The following is a 17,605-nucleotide window of genomic DNA, read 5'->3' on the forward strand; positions in this document are numbered from 1 at the left end:
TCCTTGACTTCACCGCCGTCGTTCCTGAGAGCCCCACTGTGCGCAAACAGCTGGGAGGGGTGGAGAAACAGCCCGTCCTGGGGGGACCGGCCGGCGGCGGAACCACAACGGCAGAAGGAAGAGTGTTGGCCCCGGCTGTTCGGCAGGTGTCTGAGGGGCCGCCGTGGGGGGGTGCGGGGTCGGGGGCGGCGTCCCGAGGACGGGGCCACCACGGCCAGCTCCTCCCGAGTCGTCCCGGCTGGGAGGTGCGGGCTCCAGCCTCACCCGGCCTGGGCTGGACCGCTGGCACCGTCCCCCCCTCGCTGCCACTCAGCTGTCGCCGCAGCTCCGGCAGCGAACTCTGCCGGCACAGTCAGAGCTCCCCTGCAAACGCGGCCGGGGCCCGAGGGTCCTCCCCGCCGCCAGCGTCCCCACCCGGCTCCGCGTCACCCTCAGCCACCCGCCCACTGCCCGCCCTCAGACCCCGCCCGCTTGCCGGTCACCTCTCAAGGTCAGCCTCCCAAGGTCACCCGGGCGGGGCAGCCCCGCCCTCCCCCCACCTTCTCCTCCTCTCTCCCCACCCCAGCAGGCCCGACCCAAACCAGACCCCCCCCCAGCGGACACTGGGGTCTCCCCCAGCAGTCAGTCGCAGGGTGAGGAAGTGCCGTGTCTCTCCTCGGCTCTGAGCCTGCCTCTTCATTCCTCCCCCTGGTTCAGGTTGCCGCTCAGCACCCGGGGTCCAGCCACTGAGCCCCCATCACAGGACGGGGGGCAGGGGGAGGGGCAGGGCTGGGGGACCAGGGTCTGGGGACTTGCATGATCCTGGAGCCCCCGCTCTCCTGGCCCCCCCTCCCGGAAATCGGGCAGGCCCCCCCAGCATCCCCCCCCCGCCCACTGTCCCCTCCCTCCTCGTGACCTGGCGGCCTCTCTCTTGCGGGGGGACCCTTCGCAGCCTGTCTGTCCGGCGAGCGGGAGGGGCTCAGAGCTGGGTGTGGGGGTGGGGTGACAGGGGAGGCCCCCGTCTTCTTGGGACTCACTCCGGGAGACCCACCATACACAGTGGCTGTAGGGACCGGCGCTGGGAGTGGCTGTCGCCACGGCAGCAGAGCCTCCCTCTGCACCAGGGCATGGTGGGAAGCTCAGAGGGAGTGGGGGGAGTGGGAAAGAGGTCGCGCCAGGGAGCGTCTGACGGTTCCAGCGTGCTGAGAGGGCGGTGGGAAGGGACCGGCCGCCACGTGGCCACAGTGAGACCCTTTGAAGGGTGACCGGGGCGGGTGGCCTGTGGACAGAGGGAGGACCGGCCCTCGAGGGGTCCCCGCCGAGTGAGCTCGTCCGGTCAGCCTGCCGGGCGCTGCTGCGGAACACGCTGACAGCGGCCACGGGTTCAGAAGCGCGTGCGGGCGTGGAGGGCGTGGCGGGGGTGGTGCGGTCCGTCCTGAAGGGGCGGGTTCCCGGGGCTGCCTCCCGGAGGACGGAGGGGAAAGGACTTGGGGTCCGGGTGATGCCCTGGAGCGGAGGCCTGCAGGAACCAGAGGAGGGATAAAGGGAGGGGTGGGGGGTTGGGTCACGGTGGGGGGGAGAGGAAGATCGGGACCCCAGGCGTCCAGTGGACAGAGTGACCAGTGGGACCGTGTTTTCACGCAGGCCCAGGGCCGACTGTGACAGGGGCGGGCCTACAGCTGTGGGTGCCGGAGACGGGGTGGGGGTGCACCCAGGGGTTCTCTCCCCAGGTGACCCCGGGGAGAGAGTACCAACCAGCCTCTGCCTACAGCCGGACGTGTGGGTGGGCCGGGCCTTCCGGCTGGAGGGCACCCATCCCCGCCTCCGTGTCCGGCGGGGGAGATGGAGTCACGTGCAGGAGAAGACCACGCAGACACACAGCGGATGGGAACCCCCGCGGCGGGCGGATCGGAGGGCGTGTGCCCCCAGCGGCTCTTTCCAGGAAAGGGGAGGCTCCCTCGGGGTCAGGTCACGGGCATCTCGTGCGCCTCAGAGAGTGGCCCCGGGCGAGGACGAGGAGTTTGCTGGTGGCCGCGATCTCTCCCATCGAAGGGGGAGGGCCCGGTGGCCTGGAGGTTGGGCGTTCCAGTCCTTCCTTGGCGGGGATCCTGGGTTCGGGCAGCGTCCGGAGTGGCTTGCGTGTCCAGAGAGGACATCTCGGGACTGGCCTCGTCCTCGGGACGTCCCTCCTGTGCCCAGGCTGGGCTCCGGCATGGCACCACTGCAGTCCCTTCAGCCAGATCCTCGCGGCCTCTCATCCGCTGCCGCAAGCCCTGGCTCTGCCGGGAGCTTCGGAAGGGCTGGACACGGGCTCTGGGGCCACGCTGCCCGCGCCCTCGGGCCCAGGGCCTCCTGGCGAACTTCTGCTCACACCTCTTTCCCTGCCCGCCCCGGAGGTGCTGTCCGTGCGGCCCGCCCCCCGCCTGCCCACCCGCTGCAGCCCGGGGACCTGCCCTGCCTCCCACCCTTCCCCGCGGTCAGCCAGGGCCCACTCGGCAGGCTCCAGGCCCGCTCTGGTTGCTCCTGCACCTAGCGCACACACACACACCTGCGTGCGTCTTACCTGTGATGGGCGCGCGGGCCTGCATGACACTGCTTGTCCCCGGGGACAGGGCTCTTCCCCATCTGTCTCGTATTCCCCGCCACACACGGACACCCGAGGGCAGGGTCTGGGTCCCCACGGCCCAGCCAGGGGGTCTGGGCTTCTTAGCAAAGCCCCCTCTGCCGGAGAGCCCCGTGTGCCCGGCGCCGTGGGCAGGCCGGCTGCTCTGCTGGGGCCCCTGGGACTGGAGGGCCCGTGGCCTCTCCGCCCAGCCCGGGGGTCACTGAAGGTGGGGTCCTGAGACACACCAGGGGCAGGCAGGGGCCACATCCAGTGTCCAGCAGCCAGGCCCCCAGGTCCATTCAACCACCCAGCTGCAGCGCAAACCCGTGCGAGGTGGGGAGACACTGTTCCGCCTGCGGACAGCTCCGGGGCTGGGGCGGGGGAGACAGGCGCACACGGGCCCTGGCGCAAGGGCCACGCGGCACCAGGAGAGGGTGTGGACCGTGGCACGCAGGAACACGGCCTCCTCAGGTGCCGGGCGACCGGGCAAGGGAGCCCAGCTTGGGGGTGGGCAGGCAGATGGCCTGGGGACCGGTGCTGGCTGGCCTCTCTCGTCTGAGGACCTCGGCCCCGGCGTGAGAGACCACACAGGGCGGGCAGTGTCCCCTTACGGAGGGACACCCCAGCCACCCTGCGGCCTCCGTCCCCGTCTCTCCCCTGGGGCCCAGGGCGCCGCCTCCCTTCAGCTGTCGGGCAAGGAACCTGTGCTGGGCCTCACCCGGCGCCCCGGGCTGGGCCCTGCACTTCATGCTTGCGGAGCCTTTCCTCTGGTGGGTGCGGCTGGGGGAGGAGGAGGCGAGGGTGGGGCGGGGGGGTGCAGTGACTTTGACAAGGTCACGCAGCCCATTAGAATGGGCGCCCAAAATCCCGACCCCAAGAATTAGCCTTTTCCTTCGATGCGCCACCCTCCTCCCCAGTCCTCCCGAGGCCCTGGCCCCAAGCCCCCTCCGGAGCGCAGGCTGGTGCCTCAGAGGCTGAACCAGGTGGGACCCGGAGCCTCCTGGGCGGAACCAGAAGGCTCGGGGAACCGGCCACCTGGATATTCCTTCCCCACGCCCTCCCAGCAGGCGGCCCCAGGCCCGTGGAGCCACCCCCCCCACCCGCCCCGGCTTCCTGGGGAGCTGCTGTCTCAGTCCTTTCACCTGCGCCCCCAGGTCTGCCCCCCAGACCCTTCCCTCCCTCGCCAGGCTCGGTGGGAGCCACCCCCTTTGCGCCCAAAGCAGCAGAAAAGCCGATGCATCCGTTACCTCTGCCCACCCCCGCTCCGGGTACCCCAACTCCTCCGCCCCTGCATCTCCGCGGCAGATACCACCCCCTCTAAGCCAGAAATAGACACAGCCCGCGCCCCCACCCCTCCCCGCGCGCACTCCTCCCCCGCCTGGTTGCGCCGCCTCCCCTCCCTCCTCCCTCCTCCCCTCCCTCCGAGCCGCTGCCGCAGCCCCGGCTCCAGCGGGCGGGCGAGCCGGGCGGGCGGGCGGAGAGGGCGCTGCTGCCGAACGCCCCAGGACCCCTGGGCGGGGGGCAGGGGGGGCAGGCTTCGGGGCTCCCATTCTCCCTTCGACTGATTTTTACATTTTAATTTGTATTTCCCCGCCTGCCCCTTTCCTCCACCCCTCCCCTTCGCTGCCCGTTTCCTCTCGCTTTCCTCTCCCTGGCTTCCTTCCTCGCGCGTCTTGTGCGCCCCCCGACTGGGCTTGGCTCGGCTCCCTCCCTCCGCCCTCCGCCCTCCCCCTTCCTCTCCCTCCTTCCCCGGTTTCTTCCGTCCTTTCTCTCCCCTCCCCTCCCCCGCCTCCTCCTCCCCGCGCTCCCCCGCCCGGTGCCTGCAGACGCGCGGATCGTCCATGCGCTCCTCGCGGGCAGAATGCTGGGCAGCAGCGTCAAGAGCGCGCAGCCCGAGGTGGAGCTGAGCGGCTGCGGCGACGAGGGCGCGGACGAGCCCCGGGGCGCGGGGAGGAAGGCGGCGGCGGACGGCAGAGGCATGCTACCCAAGCGCGCCAAGGCGCCCGGCGGCGGCGGCGGCGTGGCCAAGGCCAGCGCGGCGGAGCTGAAGGTCTTCAAGTCGGGCAGCGTGGACGGCCGAGTCCCCGGCGGGCCGCCCACCTCCAACCTGCGCAAGCAGAAGTCGCTGACCAACCTGTCGTTCCTCACGGACTCGGAGAAGAAGCTGCAGCTCTATGAGCCCGAGTGGAGCGACGACATGGCCAAGGCGCCCAAGGGCTTGGGCAAGGCGGGGTCCAAGGGCCGCGAGGGCCCGCTGATGTCCAAGACGCTGTCCAAGTCGGAGCACTCGCTCTTCCAGGCCAAGGGCAGCCCCGCCGGCGGTGCCAAGACCCCCCTGGCCCCGCTGGCGCCCAGCCTGGGGAAGCCCAGCCGGATCCCGCGCGGCCCCTACGCCGAGGTCAAGCCGCTCAGCAAGGCGCCGGAGGCGGCCGTCAGCGACGACGGCAAGTCGGACGACGAGCTGCTGTCCAGCAAGGCCAAGGCGCAGAAGGGCTCCGCGCCGGGTCCGCCCGCCAAGGGCCAGGAGGAGCGCGCCTTCCTCAAGGTGGACCCCGAGCTGGTCGTGACGGTGCTGGGGGACCTAGAGCAGCTTCTCTTCAGCCAGATGCTGGGTGAGTCCTGCCGCCGCCCCCCCCCCCCTTTCTCCTTCCTCCCTTCTCCCAGCCAGCTGCACGGGAAGGTGTGGGGAAAGCGCCCCTCCCCGCCCCCGCCGGGCTCTCCCGCCCTCGGGTCGGCCGTGAGAGGGCACCGCGCCCAGATGTGCGGGGCTGGCCCCTCGCCAGACGCCCTGGCTAGCGCGCACCTCCTCTCCAGTGTCACCCGCAGGGAGCCCTGCCGTGGCCGGCCGGGGGTGGGGGGGCGGCTGGACAATGCGGCGCCGGGCGGGAGGTTCTCGGGAACAGAACCTCTTCGCCTCTTCCCCGAGTCTGACACCCCGGAACCCTAACGCGGCAGCAGTGGGGCGGAGGGCGCCTCCGCGGTGCTGCGGCCGGCGCCCCATCCGCGCATCCGGCATGGCTGGGGCGGGGGAAGCGGGGTCGGGGACACGTGTGCGGGGCGCAGATGTGCGGCCGCGGCCCCGGGCAGCGCTGAGGCCTCGCTTCCTCTGTGGGTCCCCGGCGGGAACACGGGTCGGACATCCCGGGCGGGAGGCTCTGGCAGGGGGACGCCTCTGGGGCCGCAGGGGCGGCGCGCAGGCAGCTGCGCGCATCTGGATGCGCGTCCCGTCCCTCCGCCGGCTGCGGCCCAAACCCCAACAACCCCCGGATGTCAGGGAGTGTGGAGAGGGCCGGCTTTCGCCCGAGCCGCCTGGTTGACCGGGAAGCCGGCGCCCTTGCGCTAGGGGAAGCGGGGCCGCGGGAAGGGAGGAGGAACAAAGCTCGCTCCGGCGGAGGACGCCCGGAGAGCGGCTCCATTGTTCTCCGAGCCGGGAGCCTGTGCGGAAAGCCGGAGCGGCCCCGGGGCTGCGCCGGCTTGCCCGGGATCCGCGCCCGGGAGGGGATAGATGGGGCCGCGCAGGGTGCGAGGCCGCGGTGCCTCGGGAGCCCACACGGCCGCACTGGGGCCGCGGGAGGACGGCGCGGGCCGGGAGCCCGCGGGGCCACCTTGGCTCCGCGGACTTGTTGCGGTGGCTGGGATGTGGGCTCTGGGCGCCCGGGGACAGAGCGTCCCGGGTACCAGGCCGGTGCCCGCCCCGCGGGGGCTGGGAAGGGGCGTGTCCGCGCGCGTGTGCGGGGGCGGGGCTGCGTCCGAGGGACCGGCTGGCGGAGGCGGGGCGGGCGGGAATGGACGTGGACGGAGGGGTGGCGGCCTGGGGAGGCTGCGGTTGCGCCGGAGGCCGGTGGGCCCTGCCGCAGTCTCCCGGGAGCCCCGACTCCGGTTCGGGCCGGGGGCGAGGAGCCGGAGCCTCGCGGGGGGAGGCGGCCTGGGGGCAGGGACAAGCGGGGCTGGGGTTGTGGGCGCAGACGCCGACCGGTGGCCTCCGCGGTGTGCCAGCCTGTGCCCCGGCCTGCCGGGGGTGAGACAGACAATAAGAGCGAAGAGAACCCTCCGCCCGGAGCGCAGCTGGGGGGGGGGAGGAAAGGAGAGGGGTCGCGTGCTGCCACGGGGTGACCCCTGCCCTGGGCCTCGGCAGGGGGCGACCCCTGCACTGTGGCCAGGCCTGGGGAGGGGCACCAGGTGGACGGGGGTGGGGGCAGGTGGAGGAGAGGAAGGCGCGGGGCTGACGGGGTGCAGGGCGTGTGAGGGACTCGGCAGCGCAGAGGGCACGCCTGTGTTTTCAAGGTCAGGGCTGTGCGTCTTCAGGACGAGGGAGCTGATCCCGCTGTCCCCAGGCTGGAAGGTCCCCGCTGCCTCAGCACCCGGCCGCCTGGCTGCCTCAGTGGCTTCTCCAGAGGCAGCAGCCGCAGACACCCCGACAAACGGCCCTCGGGCTGGCTGTGGTCCCCACTGCTGCTCCCATCGCCCCCCCTCAGGGCCCGCCCACAGGGGCCCTCAGCAGCCTGGATGGTGAGCAGGGGGCGCGCCCTCCCGCTCCCGGGTGCAGAAGGCAGGGCGGCAGCTCCCAGGCCGGAGACTCCTCTGCGGTCGGTCCCGGTGGAAGGCAGACTCCTCCATGCAGCTCTCGCAGGGCTGAGAGAGGGGCGTCCCCCAGACCACCAGCTCTGCCCTGGGGGCCCCTCAGAGGGTGAGCTCTGGTGGGGCCAGAGGGCTGGGAAGTCTGACAAACTTGCTGTCCTGTCCTCGGCCCTGAGGACCCCGGGCGGGTGGGCGTGGAGGGCAGGCCGGTGGGCGGTGGAGCCCACAGAGGTGTCCAGGTTGCTGGGATAAGCCCTCCGTGGGGAGCAGGGCGGCCTCCGGGGGCAGGGATGGTTGCTGCCGTGGCGTCTCCCAAGGGTGGCTGAAGACACGGGGTGCACGCTCCCCGCCGTGAGGCCTGGAGTCCGGCGACAGCGGTCCCTGGTACCCTCCCAGCCCCGAGAAGCTGCCAAGACCCAGTGTCTGAAGGAGGGGGTGAGGCCGCTCCAAGGAAGAGCCTTTCTGGAATGAAAGGGAACAGCTGAAACCTGATCGCCCCTCCCCGAAATCAGCTGGGGCCCAGATGGCCCAGGCCTGCCGCCTGCCCCGCCCCCGCCTCCGAGCTGCCAGATCACCGGGGTCCCCGCAGGGCACCCCGGGAGGAACCCCAGGGACGCGGGGGCTGAGGGTGGCCGCCCGAGAGGGCATCCGGCAGCGTCGTCCCGGGCCTGGGGCGGCGTTCGAGCTGCAACGCCCAGCCCCCTGCCTGGGAGTCCTGAGCTTAGTGACCTCCTCGGGGACCCAGCATCCCCACCGTGAGTGGAAGAGACCCCACCCGGCCCCCCCTCACTGACGGTGCATGGGGGTCGGGGCAGAGCAGGGGGCCGGACCTCGGGCCGCCCCAGGCCACCGGAGGAGAGCCGTTCCCACTTCGTTCCGGCCCAGGCCACTGGCCCTGCCACCTCGGCCCCGGGCCAAGGATTCCGACCCCCATCTGTCAGCTCCCCAAACGTCTCCCCTCTAACTCCCCAGGAAAAGGGGCGAAGGGGGCGGTGAGGCAACCCCAGGTCAGGGTGTAAAGGGACTCCAGACGGTGTTGGTGCTACATCCGCACCAAGGCATCAGCGCCCAGGCCAGGGGTTGCTGTGGCGACAGCCAGGCCCTCGGGGGAGCCAGACAGGCCTGGTCTCTCAGCCCGCTGGTGGGCGTGGGTGTGGGGGACGTGCCTGAGGGCGGACCGGCACTGTGGAGGTGTCCTGGGACGTGGGGAGGCGGGGCGGGGGGAGCCACGGGTTCAAAAGCAGCTTTTTCTTTCCGCTCCCGGCCCTGGGGGGTGGCCGGGTGGTCGCGGGGTCGCTGATGCCCAGCACAGACAGGTCAGGTGTGCAGGCTCCCCACCTCGAACCACACGACGCCTCCCCTGGGGCCCCCCGCAGAAGCTGGGGGACCTTGCGGAAGCCAAGCTGGGGGCGGTGCGGGGGGTGCACAGGAACCTCCTCGGGTCCTCGCGCCCGAAGCTCAGCCTGGAGGGGAACGTGTTTTCTCCGGGTGTTCGCGAAATCCCTTCCCAGGCTCAGCGTCCAGCAGGGGCGCGTCCAGCAGGGGCCCGGCCAGTGGGCGGAGCCTCCTTCGGACCCGTGAGCCAGAGCCGCTCCCCTGTCCCCCACGGCAGCGGCGGGGACTCTGCGTCCCTGCGAACCAGCCGGGGACAGCCAGCGGGGCTGGGCGAGCACGGGACGGGCCGAGAGTCCCCTGAAGTCCCGGGCTGTCTTCCGACACCTTCCTCCCGTAGCACGCGCGCCACCCCCGCGTCCGAACCTGTGGCCGCGTCTGACCTGCCCCAGCCCTGGGCCGCCAGCACCGGACACGTCCTCCCGAGCTGGCCTCCAGCGCCGCCCTCCCCGCACCGGTCCCCCTGCGCACGCACAGGCACCTCGCGGCCTCTGACCCCGGGGAGGCGGGTGCCCGTGGGGTCGGCGGAAGGGAGCCCCGAGGGCGCATTCCCGCAGCCGCGTGTGGCGGTGTCTCCCTGCGCAGCCTGGCGGTGAGCCCGCCCTTCCTCCCTGCGGGGTGCGCCGCCCCCACCCGTCCCCAGTGTCTCACGGAGCGCAGGACCGCTGAGCCGCCCACCTAGAGCCGAGACGAATCCCTCCATGGCACCGTAGGCAGGTGGGCGTTCTGTTTACACGCTCCTAGTGACAGCACACTCACTACCTCATTTTTCTGGGAAGCCGGGGAGCACAGATGCTGCCTCCTGGGAGTGTCCGCCTGGGGTCCAGACCTGCTGCCTCTCCCACACCCCCTTTCCTGTGCCTGAGGTCAGACCCCTGGCCGTCTCCTGCCCCATCTTTCCCTTGGAAACAAAACACTGGAAGGAGGAGCCAGACCTGTGTCCCTCACTCCTGGGTCTGGTGTTGTCCAGCCCCACCTGGACCCCCTCCCCTCCCCCTCATGTCTGCACCCCGGCACCCGGCTGGGTTTCCTCCCGGCCCAGCCGGGCCCCCTCCCTCCGCCTGGAAACCCGTGTCGGCCGCCGGCGGAGGGGAGGTGCACGCCACGTGTCCCTCGCTGGCGCGGGCCGGCGTCCTCCACAGCCCGTGGGGCTGCCCAGAGAGATGTGTTTGACGCCCTGCAGCCCCTGGGGCCCGCGGCCCTGCCCAGAGCCCGGGGAGCCCCGGTCGGCGCTCAGAGCCAGCACCGCCCCCCACCCACCCTGCGCGGTTGCCTCTGCTGGGTCCTCGCTGCCTGTTCCAGGCGCCCCCCGCCCCCAGCCGGGCGCAGGCGGGGCGAGACCCCGGGAGCTGCGTCTGTCCCCCAGCTGGAGGCCGAGGGAGGATCAGACGGGCCAGGTTGCCGCACAACGGCTGCTGTGAGCCCAGTGTGGGCTCGGCGGGAGCGTGCTGGACGCGGCGGGGGGCTCGGGGGCTCCTCGTCTTTTGCCAGCACCCCACTCCAGCTCAGCCAGGGGCAGGAGGGGGCGCCGGCCCTGGTGCCGCTGGGGGAGGGAGCGCAGAGCTCAGTCCGCCAGGGGCTCCGGGCGGCTCCCGGCTCTCGCTGCCCACACCGCCGCCCGTGTCGCCCTGCTCGAGTGACTCTCCACCCCCCTCCGGCTCAGCTCCAGCCCAACCTCGGCCCGGCGGCCGGGGCCCGCCTGACCAGAGCCACCCTGGCTCTATTTTGGATGTCGCTGCCAGGCCCTCCGTGGCCACAGGGCGGGCGGCAGCTCCGGCCCCACGGGCCCCGCGGCTGCACTTCTGCGATGAGGGCGTGGGGGCCTCCACGAAGGCAGGCCCGTGTGCTGGGGACACTCTCACGTCCCTCCCGGGGCCCTGGGGGGCCTCGGAGGGTGTCCCCCTGCTGCAGCGTCGCCCTCGGGTGTGGTCTGGCCTGGGAGGTCGAATGATGGCGTGAGTTCGGTGCCCCGTGGAGGGGTGGGCGGCACCCGAGTCCGGGCTGGGCAGGAGGAGCCGAGAGACTCAGGCACGTGAGGGGGCGGCGTGGGTTAACAGGGCGCATGGCACACAGACACGGACCCCAAGAGCTGAGCAAGGCTGGGAGCGGGGTGTGCCTTGGGGGTGTGTGTGCCCGCGGAGCTGTGAGTACACGCATGGGCACACTGGTTGGTTCCCAGCAAATACACACGTGGAAGGCGTGTGCACATTCGTGCGGACTGGGCGTGACCGACGGTATGCTCCAGACAGACACCTGGACAGAGCGGGGCAGTCGGGGTTCGCCCCCAGAGGACCCCCGAGAGGACCCTGTGCCTGCTGGTCCCCGCCGAGGTCGGCGAGGATGGCACCAGCGAGCCCAGGGCGGTCAGGCTCGTACGGGAGGGACCGGTGTCCCGGGAGGACGCCTCTGTGCCCGAGGCCGGCCCGGTCAGCAGCGGCGCTGGGCCCTGCCCAGGGGCTGGACCGCCCTCGGCCGGCCCAGCGTGAGAACCAGCGGCAGAAAACCTCGGTGGGGGAGGGTACGGAGGTGGTGTGAGTGGTGCGCCCGCGAGGCCGCTCCTGGCCGACTTGTCCCCCAGGAGCTGGAAGGGGCGGCTGTGGGAGAGAATCGCAGGAGAAGGGGGGAGGCAGCATCCCCCCCCACTCTGCTCTGCTGGACTGACTGGGGCCGCCGCCTGGGAGCCCTCAGAGGGGTTCGGGGACTCACCCCAACCTCCAGTCTCCTGCCACCTCTAATCTAGGGCGGCCGTGGGCTGCCGTGGCCGCCCCGCCCCGGCCCTGGCCGTGGGGCTCCCCTGTCCCGGGACAGCGGGCTGCTTTGTCGCAGTGGCCTGGCCCCCGGAGGAGCTGTCCCGGAACTCAGGGGTTGCCTAGGGCGTAGGCCCTGCCCTAGTGTCCTGGCATCTCCAGGATTCCCCGTGGTCCCCAGGGCCCAGGGGTGACAAGGCGTCCAGGGCTCGCTGTGGTGAGCCTCCCGTGAGCCTCACGGCAGGGCCTCCCGGCCACCCTGTCCCTGCTGCAGTGCGGAGGAGGCAGAGGGGCAGGCAGTACCCCCGTGGTGGCGGTGGCGGCGGCGGCACGGGAGTGTGGCCGTCCTCAGCCAGCGGCCAGCCCCCATCCCGACGCTGCCCGAGACGCTGCCAGCTGGGTTAGCTCGAGGCTCTGCGGCCTGCACGGAGGGGCCGTCCCCACTCCTGCTGCCACCACCAGGGACCTCCCGGCCCCCAGGGGCACCAGGGCAAGGCCCCCCAGCTGGGCCCCTCAGCCCAGCCCAAGCGTCGGGGCCCCTCGAGCCCCGAGTCAGGCCTTACCCTCGGTAGGCGGGTCGGAAACCTCGACCAGAGGAGCCGGGTTCCACGTGACCCTCACGGCCCCGGCCCCAGAGACCAGCAGCGATAACGACCCACAGTCTGTGTCCACCCTCCCCGCCCTCACCTGAGGTGTTTGTCACTCAGGGTGGGATGCACAGCGTCTCACAACGGGCAGCTGCGGAGCTGGGGGCTGCAGGCCCGGCCCCGGGGCCCCTGCCCTGCTGGTGTTAACAACCCCGGGGGGGGGGGCTGGACAGGGGCCTCCCTGAGTCAGGGCCCGCGTGGCGGGGGGGGGCTGCTTCAGCCAGCACGGCCCCTCCCACTGGGCGGCAGGGCAGGACCAGCCGGGTTCCGGGGAGAGAAGAGGGAGCTTCCTCGAGTGTCTGTACCCTCTCTGTCTGCCCCGAGAGCCCCTCCGTCTGGTCCGTCTCCTCTGCACCGTGGACCGGCCCTCCTGCCCGGGCCCTGTGGTGAACCGGGACGCCCCCCGCCCACCAGACCAGCAGTCTCCCTGTGTGGGGTGAGGGCAGGGACGCTGACCCGGCCCCCGGAGACAAGACGAGCACTTTCTCCGGAAGGCGGCTGTGTCGGGGCATTGGAGGGGCGCGTGGGGGGGCTGCAGGTCGTGTGGAGGTGCCGGGGGGGCCAGGCCGAGGCGGGAGGAGGACCTGGAGTGGGTGTGCCGGCGGCGTCCCCGCGGCCCCTTCTGCTCCCGGTTCCAGGCCGTTCCCTCGGGAGCCCTGCTGCCTGGACCGGGGTGACATGGTCAGTGTCCTCGTGTCCGGGCAGGCCTGGGGACTCGGGCCCGGTCCAGAGCTTGGCCCTGGGCCCGTCTGTCCGCTGTGCACCCCGGGCCCCCGTCCCAGGTCCTTCCGTTGGCCGAAAGCCTCCTGGCGTTTTGGAAAGGTCCTCCCAAGGCCGAGGCGTGAGATCCTTCCCGGCGGCCTCTCCTCGCACAGCTGGGAGAACATCTGGGGAGGAGTGAGGCCAAGACAGGCCGCTCCCTCCCTCATCCTGGGGGGGGTGGGGGGACAGGTGCACGGGTGGACGGGTGGGGGCGCACCCACTGCTTCCCACCAGCTGCGGCCGGGCGGGGGCCAGGGTGCAGGCCGGGGAGGGCCGCGCCTTAGGGGGTGGAGTGTCCCCCTTAGGATGTCCGAGGGGTGGGAAGGAACTCGGCCCAGAAGACCCGGCCCCGGGGCTGGAGTCCTGCCCTGTTCCCACACTCCACCCGGAGGTCGGGTTCCTGCTGAGACGGCATCTCCGGCCCCGGTCTTCAGGCCTCCAGCTCCTCGGCTCCAGCTGGAGCCTGCCGCTCGGGCTGTCCGGAGTCCCCCCCCCCCCCCCGCACTTTCTCGGGGCCCCCGGGGCGGGGGAAGGGCACAGACTCCCGGCGTCCAGCACACAGGGGCAGGGGCTTGGTGGGCCTGAGGCCCTTGTGGCCTCTGTGCTCCCAGACTCGACCCCTCCGAGCCGCCGTGTCTCCCCCACGCACCCTCAGATGGCGGCCGCCCACCGGGTGCCGTGAGCCGCCGTGTGATGCGTCTGCCCCCAGGTCGCAGGCACACACGCCGGTCCACACGGGTGCGGCGGGAAAGTCGAGAAAAAGCCCTCGAGTCGGCCCTGCCGTGAGAGTCTGGGACGGCGATTTCACGCTCCGGCTTCTGACCGCTTTTGACCTCGTCCGGGTCCGTTTGGACGCCCTGAAGCCCTGCCAGGACGTGCAGGGGCCGTGGGCGCAGGCGGGGGACACCGAGTCCCTCGGGTGGGGCCGGAGGCCGTGGGAACAGGCGCGGGAAGCGGGCGGAGGCTTCGGACCCCCACCATCTTCCCCACGGACCCTGCGTTCCCGGCCCTCGGCATCCCCCCTCCCCCGTCTGCCCGTGGCGTGGGCCGGCTCCCTGCTTTCTCCTGCTGCTTGTGCGCGTCCGGGGACTGCAAACGGACACTGCCGTCAGCTGGAGCCAGACAGAATTGGAAGGGGATCTGTCCCCACACCCACTGTCGGTCCTCCTCCTTCCAAGGAGAAAAATCGTACGCCGTCTCCAGCAGCTCCGCGTGTAGGGAGCGAGTCTGGGAGGGCGGACAGATGGGGTGGGGGACGGTGCGTGAGCGCCGGTCCCTGGTCCCAGCTGGCGAGGGCCGGGAGCGAGTGAGCGGGAAGGGCCGGAGTCCGGCTGGGGCAGCTGGCGGTGGTGGCCAGCGAGACCTCGCCACCGCTGCCCGGCCCACGGGCGGCGACTCCCAGGTCGCCGTGGCTGGAGGCAGTCCCCCACCTCACTGGCTATAAAGAACTCACCGGAAAACCTGGGCCCTGGGAACCCACAGCCGGAGCCGACTGCCCTCGGGGGTGCCCGCGGACCGACAGGGGGGTCTTGGGCCCAAACGAGGACCTCTGCCCACTGGCCAGTGGGCAGCAGGACACCTCTGAGTGGACAGAAAGGCCTGACTCCGGTCTTCAAGAAAACACAGTGCTGTTCGTTTTAAACTCAGCCGAACGCTTAGCCAGAGGGAGCAGGGCCACTGTCACCGCTTCCTCGCGAGCTTGCTGCTCTGGGCGCTGGAGGACGCGGCAGCAGCCTGGAGGGTTTGTTTCCACGCGCAGCCAGGACGTGCCCCTGAACCTGGGGGGCTGCCTCGCAGATGCGAGCCCGAGGCCTGGCCTGCAGCGCCTGGGCCGGCCGGCGGCCGCAGATGGGGGGGGCTGCAGATGGGGGAGCGTCGGGGCTCCGTGGCAGGTGTGTGGACGCACAGATTGCGTCTCTGCTGCCTTCTCCTGGCGGAGCAGCCGCCGGCGGGCGGGGGCGGGCGGGGGCGCGGGGCTGCGAGGCTGGGGTGTGCACATCCACTGCCCGAGGACTGGGTCTCCAGCCCCCAAACCGGGAGGGATCCACCCTCCCAGCCTTCCCCCTCGTCCCAGTACGGGGTGCAGAGCTCCGGCCGGGGGCCACGCCCCGCTCTCGCCTTCCCTGCGCCCGAGGCAGAAATTCGCCGCCAGCAGCCAGGCTGTGCCCTCGGCCTGCGGCCTCCTGGGGGAGAAAGGGCCCAGGGGACGAGCGGGGGTCCCGGGGGCCGCAGAATTGGGGCGCCCTCGGGCCCATCGCCAGGCAGCAGGTTGTGCCGGCCCTGCCGGGGCCTGGACGGGCCAGGGGCTGCGTGAATGTGGGGCCACCTGGTAGTGTGAGCACAGAGATCGCTGGGCGGCGGGGGGGTCTGGGGCCTGATGCAGGTGGAGCAGGGTCCCAGGAGAGGGCTGGGCGGGCCGCAGCCCTCGGAGACGGAAGTCAGGCCCCGTGCACCTGGCCGGCTGGGTCTGGGAGTGGGGACCGAGCAGGGGGGCGAGCCTGGGCCCACGGCCCCCGGCCTCCCGCCGGCCCCGCACCCGCTGCAGCCCGGGCCTCCAACCTCCTGCGCCCAGTCTGGGGAGCCTCGCGGGACGGGTGAAGCCCAAGGACCCTCCTCGGTGGTGGACGCGGAGCCCAGTTCAGTCGCTATGGCAACTCTCTGCCTGATAGGGACTTCGGTTGCTATGGAAACTTGTCTAAACCCAGAAAGTATTTTGGGGGAGGGGTTTTGGCAGAGAAAGGGTGGTGGAGACCATCTGTGGCCAGCGTCGCGCTGCCCAGGATCCTGCGTTTCCTGCTCAGGTCCCTGGAGTGGGGGGGGTGCTTCTCCGGAACCCACCCCTGGGCTCCCGGTGGCCTCGGGGCCTCGGGGCCTCAGAGCACGTGTCCCTTCCCTCTGGGGACCGCCCGACAGCGCCCCCCAGAGTCCCGTGTGCTTCTTGCCACAGCCGTGAACGCAGCCAAGCCGACCTCCTCGGGCCGCCTGTCCCCCGAGTCCCCGGACGCCCACACAGGCCGTCTCCCTGCGGCAGAGCCCCTCCCGCCCCCCTGGCCGGGATTGGGGGTGGAGGGACGCCCGTCCCCACTTCCCCGGGACCCTGGGAGGCGCCTGCGCCCTGTGACCCGGGCCCTCGGAGGCCTCCGGACGCGGTCCCGCCTGGCGTGTGCCCAGCTCTCTTTTCTCCGGGTGGGACGGCGCCCGTTAGGGACCCAGCTCCGTCCAAGGGCATTTCTGCTGTCACATGACTCTCCCCCCCACAGATCGAGCCACCGGGGCTTGGGGTCCCCCTGGGGCTTTGACCCCTGGAGCCGGCCTCTGCAGCTGGAAGTCGGGAGAGGGGCCTCAAGGGGGGAGGGAGAGAGGCAGCGTTTCACCGGCCCGGCGTCCTGGCCCCTGAGTTGCCGGCCACGCCGAGAAGGTGTTCCCAGAGGGGTCCCCACGGGCCTCCCTCCCCACTCCTCGGGACACAATTCCTGCCCCCTTCCCAGACGGGTCCCTGCCGGGGGTCCTGGGGGCCTCCAGCCAGCGCACAGCGACAGGGAGCCGCGCAGGGTCCCCAGGGAGGTCGGAGGGGCCACACTCTGGAGACCTGGTTGTGCGGTGGCTGCCCCCTCCCCCTGCCACATGGGGGGAAGTTTGCCCCCCCCCCCCAGAAAGCCACTTCCTGCAGCCAGGCTGAGCTCGGCTGGCCAGGCCCTGGGGTGCTCCGGGCTCCTTCTCCCGCTTTGCTCCGCCCAGGCCGGCGGCCGGGCCACCGGGCCACCAGGAACTGCCCTGTTTCATCGTCAGCACGTCCGCGCGATTTTAATTCTGAGCCTCACTCGCTGGAGCGGGGGGGACAGGCCCCGTCAGGGTGGTCTCGGTCCTCTCCCAACCCCCAGGCCTGGGGGCTTGGCCGGCCCTGCTGTGCTCTGGCAGGCTGCCCGGGGGCCGGCAGCTGGCCCGTTCCACCACAGTTCGGGGGACCTCTCTGCGAAGCCTGGGGACCCCGTGCCCCAGGTCCCCCTCCTCACACCCTGCTGTCCTCCCCCGCGGCGCGGGGACGCGCTGGGCTGCTCGCCTGGGGCCCGAGGCCTCCCACTCCTCGCTCCGGAGAGCCCGGCCCCCCTCCCGCTTCTCGAAGGGGGCCTCTCTTCCCCTCAGGTCACCTCCCTGACGGCCCGACACGTTCGCCAAGGTGCTGGTCGGTTCCGCTCCCTCCCCTGAGCAACATTCGTGAGAGCAGGAGTTTCGTGACCTGGGGACCTGCCCAGAGCGAGGCCCGGGGACCGTGGGAGTGCAGGGAGGGACCCAGCCGGTTCGGTCTCTCGGAGCCGTGACCCTCGCACCTGCGGGTGGGGGGGGAGAGGCACTGTGCCGGTGCGCAGCCGAGACCTGGCCACACCCGGCCCACGGTGCCGCCCTGCCCCGCCCTCCACGGTGGCACATCCCACCGCCCCGGCTTCCTCCTCCTCGTTCTTGCCGGAACCATCTGCCAGCACCTCCGGGGGGGTGGGGGGCGGCGGGGGGTCCTGCTCATTGACATTAACTTAAAGATAACAGGCCCCGAGGTCGGATAAGCCTAGGGAGCCCGGGGGCTGGGAGAGGGTGAGCAGGGCTCTGCTGGAGGCCTTCTCCGAGTTTCTACCTGCGGGGGGGCTTCGGGACCCCAGAGTACAGTTTCCCCGCAGGGCGTGAACACGGGCCCGTCACCACAGAGCGCCCCGCGGGGCCGGGCGCCGCGGAGCTGCGGGGACGGGCTGGGCTCCTCGCTCCGCCCAGAGCCTGCCCGGATCTTCTGGCCTCCGCGTCTCGGGAGAAGCCACACCCTCGGCCTGCAAACGCCTGCTCCCTCCGTTGCCACCTGTGAAAACCCGACCCGACCTCCAGGGGTGCTTCTGCGACGGTGCCCCTGG

At 71.9% G+C, this 17,605-nt stretch overlaps 1 protein-coding gene across 4 annotated transcripts in view; it reads left to right on the forward strand.

Annotated features, from left to right (window-relative positions):
* Positions 1 to 17,605, forward strand: part of NAV1 (neuron navigator 1) — a 132,795-nt gene that overhangs the window by 41,769 nt on the left and 73,421 nt on the right. For all 4 annotated transcript variants that reach the window (XM_045817106.1, XM_045817108.1, XM_045817116.1 and 1 more), the window contains exon 4: positions 4,411 to 5,196. In XM_045817106.1, coding sequence (XP_045673062.1) covers positions 4,411 to 5,196 — 786 coding nt within the window. The remainder of the gene's footprint in view (positions 1 to 4,410; positions 5,197 to 17,605) is intronic.

Source organism: Phyllostomus hastatus, unplaced genomic scaffold (assembly GCF_019186645.2).
Source record: "Phyllostomus hastatus isolate PE091 unplaced genomic scaffold, TTU_PhHast_1.1 phas_contig_148, whole genome shotgun sequence".
NCBI classification, from domain to species: Eukaryota; Metazoa; Chordata; class Mammalia; order Chiroptera; family Phyllostomidae; genus Phyllostomus; species Phyllostomus hastatus.